We start from the raw sequence: 8,370 nt of genomic DNA, 5'->3' as shown, positions 1-8,370 counted from the left end.
AGCCGCAAACCTTCCCAACAGGAGCTCCTCTGTAGTGTCTTCAGGAACTCAGAGCTGCTTTTAAATGATTCTCAATGCTGTGGGGATTGATTGCTCATTGGTAACAGCTGGTGGTAAAGGACATCTGGAGTGTGGGTTAATTAACCTGCACGTTAAGAAGCAAACAATCAAGTGGGCACCTTGAAGAGTCTAGTATTAGCAGATAATTTAGTGTCTGGTTACATTGGTCAGTTCATCCAAATAAGGTGAAAATGTTTATGCAGCCTGGAAAAGAGAAAATGGTTTGGTATTCAGATCAAGTGGCATTGTTATATTAATATTAAATACCATATTAAACACTAATATTTTTTACTTTGGCTTTTGAATGCATTTAATTTAGAAGGTGTAAGATAGAAGTCTTTACTTTGGTAATTAAAAATATTTCATCATTCAGGAGTGCACCAACTATACATCAACTGTTGTGAAAATGAAGTGTTTTTTTAAGTGGGGGAGGGTAAGGTGCCATGGATATGTTACAGCTTATCATTGTATTCCAATTTGATATAACTATGTTTATGACAGTTTTACTGTATTTGTTTGGTTATTTGAATAATGTTTGGTTATATTAACGAGTATTGTGTGACTACCTGTAGCTGACCTGCTCTTCATTGGACGTACCAGTTTTAGCCAGCAGAGGGCAGCAGCCATACAGGGAAGCGTTATAACGGTGCTGTGGTCATCTATACCATCATTTTATTTGTTGCTTGCAGGTGAGTAATCATACATGTGAAAGTACTGACAATACCCTGTTGATATTTGAATTTGTAATGGTCGTGAATGTCCAGGAGTATCCTGCTGGCCTAATACTTAGGGCGTATACCAAATAACTGCAAGGTCCACAGCTCAACTCCCAGCCGAGGGACCCATGTTGCAGGTTATATCGCCCTCTCTCTTTCCCCATTTTCCTGTCTCTACACTGTCTGCCAAATAAAGGCAAAAAGCCTGACAAAAGTGGAAGACTATTAGCATGCTTGACAAAGTTCTTTTAAACTATTTTCGAACTGAATTCAGAAAATAGTCAAATTTTAAGGACCCAGATTTTCAACTAGACAGTTTGTAAGAGTTTGGAATTTTAAATGACAATTTACCACTTTAGTTAATAATCCTAAACTAGTCTACATGCACATTCATAATTGTAAAAAACACTTAGAAACCCTGTTATATTGGATAAAGGTACATTGTTAATGCCCAGTATTTTTCACCTTCAATCTTTATTATAAGTTAAACTCGGGAATCTGTTCCATAGCTACCATCCATACGTGCTTCCTGATCACACCACAAACTTCCACCTTCTGATCTACCAACAGTTTGGTTGTCTGGGTCTCAAGAACAAAACTCTGCGTCATGGAGTGGGAATTAAGCCTCTTGCTCTGCCACACAATGCTTATGGAACAGCCTTCCTAAACATCTCAGGGAAGCACAGACCATAGTTGCTGAAAGAGGCCTAAAAACCCTCTTCAGAAAAGGTTACCCTTAATTCATTAGTTTTTTTAAACATTGTAGGCCTTGGAGAGTCACTGAATGAAGTGCAATACTTATGTTCCTACACAAGTCTTTGGGAAAAGTGCTTTTCGCCGCTCTTACAGCAGTAGGGTGTCCTCTGGTATTTAATGATTCTCATTCTACTGTCTGCCCTGAGTGATAAAAGAAATTTCAGACCGACACCTATGCTGGACATATGCAGTCTGACGCAGACTGTTGCGAATGGCAGGCCTTCATATTGCATTGTCATGAGGCCAACACTACATTTGTCAGTGATGCTGCAGTTGCATCATAATTGTGACCTGGACTGTGATGGTAGAACTGATGAGTGAGAATAACCAAGGTAGCTCTTCAATTGGAAAGATGGACATGGGGACAGTTGTCATGTACCTGCAGGCAGCTTATTAACCCTTCCAAATATTAGAAGTTGTCTATCACAAGTAATGCAATACAGTCAGTACAAGAAACAAGTTCAAAGGTTTGTTAAAAAGCCAGTTTATTAAAGTCAGATTTGCAAGTCAGGAACAGCATGTAGACCTGCAAGGTAAGACATTCAGTAAATAAAGTGCACTGTAAATACTGAGAATATGCATTAGTGAGTTGTACCTTACCACAAGTGGCTCTTAGTAGCCACCTTTGGCTGGTGCTTTAGCAGGATAGTTCTGGTTTGACGCATCACTGGTGGCTCCTGAAACTGGCATGACTACAGGACCAGACTCTCCTGGGGTGTAGCGGGTTTTAGTATACATTGCTCTTCCTTGCTGGTACCTTGACCGAGAGCTGAAGGCGTAGACTGGCTCTAGATCAGACACATCACTGAAGACCGGCTCTGGGCTTTCATCACCAGCATCAGAGCTGGTAACAAAGGCGTAAGAGGCGTCCCCTGCAGAACCACTACCTGAGCTAGCATAGCCACCACCGTATCCATAGCCGCCACCTAGAGCACCACTGTCATACCCACTGGGCTGAGAAGCTGGATAAGCAGCCCCATATGAGGAGACCACAGGGCTGTTATAGCGCACAGACCGCCAGAAGCCTGGGTCAGCAGCACCTGAGCCGTATTCTGTGGAGACACAGGACTCTTTAGCAGTAACTAGCATTCATCACAGGCTGTTTAGAGTAGAATACAGAGCTTTTTAGTGACTGATTTTAGTGGCTCTTGGCTTACTTTTCCCTGCAGGAACAGAGATGCTTCCAATCAGCAGGGCATGAAATCCACAACACCCTGAAAAACAAAAGAAAGAAACTTGGTTTTGAGCCTTGAGACTTTGGCAACATGTAAGAACATATAGTTAATTACTTACCTCATCCTTGTGTAGTTGGGTGGATATAACTTCAGGTCAGAGTTGAAGCTAATGTGTGACTTCTTCCCAACAGGCTGTAAATTAAAAATTAGATCATGATTAGCACCTACAATTACAGTCAGTATAGCCAAGACAAACCCAATTTCATACCTGCTAACAAACCAGCAAACCTTCCTAACAGGAGCTCCTCTGTAGTGTCTCCATGAACAAAGAGCTGCTTTTAAATGATTCTCAATGCTGTCAGGATTGATTGCTCATTAGTAACAGCTTGTGGTAAAGGAGATCTGGAGAGTGGGTTAATTAACCTGCACGTTAAGAAACAAACAATTTACTTAAGTGGGAATCTTGAAGGAAAGGTTTCAATTTAGACAGTAGCCTGTTGGTCTCTGCTCTGTTCGTCTTCATCCTCTCCCAACCTCGGAGTTTGTTTGCTTTTTGTTTTTAATGAAGAAAAATGAAAACCGCTACAAATACTCTATATTTTTCTTAACATCAAATTCTATGAAAAGATAGAAATAAACAATGAATTGATTTTTTGATAGGTATTGTGTATCAAAGCCTGATATATGTTATTCGTCTGTGCCGTAGACCTCCATTATAATCCAAAATCTATTAAAAATACATCAATGTCCCTGAACGTTGCACTGGGTGACATATTCCTTCATTACAATGAAGATACACACTGTAGTTTATTTTGACTCAATCATATATCCACCTTCCTGCTGCCAGAAATACTCGTGGGAACCTTGGTTTGAAACTCACTGTCGTTTCAAACAAACTGGGAAGAAGAAGAAGCTGGATATTTCAGTCATTTATTCATTACTTTTGGTTCACTATTTCAACTGGTTAACCATTGTTGGGATGGGAAGTTTGGCTATTAGCAATAGTGAATCATTTTTGAAGACAGTTATTGAAATTATTAATCATAAAAATCAATAAACGATTAATATGAATCAATAATCACAGGGCACCATCATGAGGTCAGACAGTAATAATCAAACAGTTAATATAATCTCACAAAGGGTTTTCAATTAAAAATGTCACTGCTGAGAAGCATGAACTTTTCTAAGTTGAACAGTGAAGGTTTGAATTTGAGCACTGACCCCATCACCAAGCTACCATCACCATATGTATGCAAACAGTCACAGGAAACTCTTCTTAAAATACACAGCAGTTTCAAACATTATACAACTACAGTAAAGCAAGCATCATACACAACAGCAGTTACAGACAACGTATATGTGGCACTAGGAGAGGTGTGTCTCTCTGTGTGTGTCTTTGTGTGTGTGCGTGTGGGGCACTCTAGTTACATATGTAGCTAGCTATTTGAATAGTTGCTCCTTCCTATATTGTAATATATAATATACTATATCATAAATTAGGTCTCTACTTGATTACTGTGTTACTAAATGGTATGCAATTAGACGTCTCCTCAATATTATACAATTCTGTGAACAAAAATCTATAGAGGGCATTCTGCTTTCTCTGGATGCAGAGAAAGCGTTTGACTGAATTGAGTGGTTGTTCTTGTTTAACACATTAGAAAAATTTGGTCTTGGCGATAATTTTATAAAATTGGTTAAAGTTATATCCAATAAACCTCAAGCCGAAGTGATGACTAATAGGTTAAGATCAGAATGTTTCCCTACATATCGAGGTACAAGACAGGGTTGCCCCTTATCACCGCTCCTATTTGCACTGGCCATCAAGCTACTGGCTGAGATCATCAGAATGGCACCCTTCTATTCATGGCTTACAAGTCGCAGACAGCTGTCATAAAATAACTTTGTATGCGGATGATGTGTTGGTTTTTCTATGTTACCCTGAGACATCAGTTCCAGCTCTCATTAGGATGATTAACACATTTGGTAGATTTTCTAGGTACAGGATTCATTTAAATAAATCAGAGGCCATGCCCCTGGATAGTCATACGATGATACCTAACACTATGCCACCATTTCCTTTTAAGTGGCGACCCTCTGGTTTCACTTATTTAGGTATTTTTTATCATTCCATCATTTAGTAAGTTGTACAAAGCCAATTTTGTTCCATTATTTGGTAAAAAATAATACAAGACCTAGAGCGTTGAAACTCACTCCCTGTTTCTTGGCTAGCACGAATAGCCCTGATAAAAATGTATGTGTTACCCAGGTTACTTTACCCCATCCAAATGGTTCCCTTGTTGTCTTCAAAGAGGGTCCTAAAGGATTTGAATAATTGGCTCAGCTCATTTTTAACCTGGTGTAGAGCCAGGTTAAAAGTGGCGGTATTGCAACCGCCAGGTTCTATGGGGGGTTTAGATTTGCCAAACATTAGAACATATCAGCTGTGTGCCCACTTGAAGTATATATGTTGGTGGGTACAGAACAAAATCTCCTTGATTTGGCCATACATTGAATATTCATTGAAATATAGATTACAAGATCAACTATTTTATAAAAAATTTAAGAACATAAGAGATAACTGTATAAATCCCATAATAATAAATACACTTAAGGCAGTCATTTTGTCGCTTATAGAGGGGAGGCTCAAACTAACCTCCATATTTACTCCAACAGTTAAAAACCCTGATTTTCTACCAGGGATGTCAGACCTTTACCTTCCAGCAGTGGCAAGACAAAGGTATAACTAAATTGGGAAACTTATTCTCAGATCAGTTTAATGTCGTTGGAACAATTGATGAAAAAAAAAAAACGCTACCAAAACAAGATTTTTTTCCACTTCTTAAAAATAAGGCATTACATCACTAAGAGTACGACCCTTACTGAACATCCTGAGGTTTCAGATGTAGAGCAAATACTGTTTCACACAGGAAAAGTGTCTTAGTTTGCTTTATCATGTGGCTTATCTTGTACTGGTGCACAGAGAATTGAGGGTGTATGGCAGAGGGAACTGTCTCACTATTGGTGAGAAGACGTGGGAGGACATTTGGAGTTACGCTAACAAAATATCCATCTGTACTCGGACAAAAGCAATCCAGTTAAAAATATAGATTACATATCTCCCAATCGCAGACATTCACCCACTGTCTTGATAGATTTTAATTATGCAGCCCATACATCAATGGAGAGAGTAGACAGGAGTCCAGGATGTCTTGCATTGAAAAGGTTTATTTTCTTGGCCAAGGAGAAGTGAATGAATGATCAGTACATGTTCTGATGCTCCCTTCAATTCTGAAGTTTCTCTCCTCCGGGGATAGACTTTAAACCACACAGATAATGCCTAAGGTTGAGCCATGCCCAAATCCAACACAACTACAATATACAGTATTAGTCTACTGGTCTATAGACAAAACACTGCTTAGACCTCACTCAGGCATTTGTCCTACATCCAACACTATATCAAACCTGTGACTCCAGTTACCTTTACCCCATTCAGGGAAAACAGTCAAACACATATGACCTTGGCCGCTATAGCAACACTATCAGAATGCCTCCTGTTTTCCCCAAAAGGAGCCGACTCACTGCTCACCACTATCTCAAGGGGAGAGAGTGTCTAAACCCAATATTTGGTGTGGCCTTACTATGACCGCAAAGCCTAGTTTGACCCAGTGCATATTAGTTATGGAAAATTCCCTAACAGCTCTCTCCTCTGTGTCTTGAATGTAAAATTGAAAGAGGTACCTTAACCCATTGCTAATGGTCATGTTATAAGTTACAGAATATTGTGAGAATGTTCTAGGTGAAAAGAGCCATGTAATACCATGCAGGAATGAGCCTTCTGCACTGCAACACCATGCTTGTGGGAAACTCTTACAACCCCTTTCAGGAAGGCCTTTGTCTCAATCTTCATGTCCAGTAGAAGCTACTTGATACAAAAAAGGTGATTAATGATGGCTGTAAACTAGATGCTGAAGGATGGTTATAATCTAAAGGTTGTGAACATGTAGAGCTGCAAACATGTTCAACTGTAGACGTTTTGCTCCCATGTCTGAAAGCAAACTTCCTTTAGACCTGTGACCTCAGACTAAGTTCTAGCTTGTATATAGACAAGTTTAATAAAAATGTTTAAAAAAAGCCATTGTTACCTCAAAAAGGTACACTGCTACATTCGACATGGCCATTAGCTTCCAAACACATTAGAAAGTGATTTTAAACCCATGTCCTCGATGGAAATTTAAGCATTCGGTAATCTCACCTACAATAAAAAGCAGTGATCATACTTGTACAAACACTTCAGACAAAAGTTAAGAACGGCTGTCATGAAGGCCACATTTTATTTGCGTTTGTTGATGAACAGTTCAGTCATCTGGAGCAGACCTGTAAAAGCAGAGACTTTAGTCAGTCAACTATCAATGAACAACAAACAGATTGAGCAAATGGTGCCTTACCAGAAAGTCCTTTCAGTAGCCACCTTTGGCTGGTGCTTTAGCAGGATAGTTCTGGTTTGAGGTTTTACTGGCGTCTCCTGATACTGACATGACTACAGGACCAGGCTCTCCTGGGTTGTAGCGAGTTTTAGTATACATTGCTCTTCCTCGCTGGTACCTTGACCTAGAGTTGAAGGCGTAGACTGGCTCCAGATCAGACACGTCACTGAAGACAGGCTCTGGGCTTTCATCACCAGAGCTGGTAACAAAGGCGTAAGAGGCGTCCCCTGCATAACCACTACCTGAGCTAGCATAGCCACCATATCCATAGCCGCCACCTAGAGCACCACTGTCATACCCACTGGGCTGAGAAGCTGGATAAGCAGCCCCATATGAGGAGACCACAGGGCTGTTATAGCGCACAGACCGCCAGAAGCCTGGGTCAGCAGCACCTGAGCCAGCAGCACCTGAGCCGTATTCTGTGGAGACACAGGATTCGGTTTTAGCAGTAACTATCATTCATCACAGGCTGTTTAGAGTAGACTACAGAGCTTCTTAGTGTCTGATTTTAGTGGTTCTTGGCTTACTTTTCCCTGCAGAAACACAGGAGATGCTTCCAATCAGCAGGCATGAAATCCACAACATCCTGAAAAACAAAACAAAGAAACTTGGTTTGGAGCCTTGAGATTTTGGCAACATGTAAGAACATATAGTTAATTACTTACCTCATCCTTGTGTAGTTGGGTGGATATAACTTCAGGTCAGAGTTGAAGCTAATGTGTGACTTCTTCCCAACAGGCTGTACATTAAACATTAGATCATGATTAGCACCTACAATTACAGTCAGTATAGCCAAGACAAAACCAATTTCATACCTGCTAACAAACCAGCAAACCTTCCTGACAGGAGCACCTCTGTAGTGTCTCCATGAACAAAGAGCTGCTTTTAAATGATTCTCAATGCTGTGAGGATTGATTGCTCATTAGTAACAGCTTGTATTAAAGGAGATCTGGAGAGTGGGTTAATTAACCTGCACGTTAAGAAACAAACAATTAACTTAAGTGGGAATCTTGAAGGAAAGGTTTCAATTTAGACAGTAGCCTGTTGGTCTCTGCTCTGTTCCTCTTCATCCTCTCCCAATTTTGGAGTTTTTTTTGCTTTTTGTTTTTAATGAAGAAAAATGAAAACCGCTACAAATACAATACAAATACTTTTCTTCTGCTGAGAAGCATGAAC

General features: G+C 40.0%; 1 protein-coding gene across 1 annotated transcript; it reads right to left on the bottom strand.

The window, feature by feature from the left end:
- Positions 1-2,144: 2,144 nt before the first annotated feature.
- Positions 2,145-7,864, bottom strand: LOC133982530 (prisilkin-39-like). The gene is made up of 5 exons (XM_062421586.1): positions 7,860-7,864; positions 7,722-7,780; positions 7,179-7,613; positions 2,690-2,746; positions 2,145-2,584 (listed from the first exon to the last, which is right to left on the bottom strand). Exons 1-5 carry the CDS (start codon positions 7,862-7,864, stop codon positions 2,145-2,147), a joined length of 996 nt encoding a protein of 331 aa, XP_062277570.1.
- Positions 7,865-8,370: the final 506 nt, after the last annotated feature.

Source organism: Scomber scombrus, chromosome 6 (genome assembly GCF_963691925.1).
Source record: "Scomber scombrus chromosome 6, fScoSco1.1, whole genome shotgun sequence".
Classification (NCBI taxonomy): domain Eukaryota; kingdom Metazoa; phylum Chordata; class Actinopteri; order Scombriformes; family Scombridae; genus Scomber; species Scomber scombrus.
Note: the sequence above shows the minus strand (reverse complement) of the source record. Positions and strands in the feature narration are given on the sequence as shown.

What these genes read in the sequence shown, in the direction of transcription:
- LOC133982530 (XM_062421586.1), bottom strand. An exon ending in CTGTGTTTCTGCAGGGAAAA is followed by an intron (nt 7,614 to 7,721) that starts GTAAGCCAAGAA and finishes GTGTCTCCACAG; the next exon opens with AATACGGCTCAGGTGCTGCT. An exon ending in TGCTAAAGCACCAGCCAAAG is followed by an intron (nt 2,747 to 7,178) that starts GTGGCTACTGAA and finishes TTTGTTTTTCAG; the next exon opens with GGTGTTGTGGATTTCATGCC.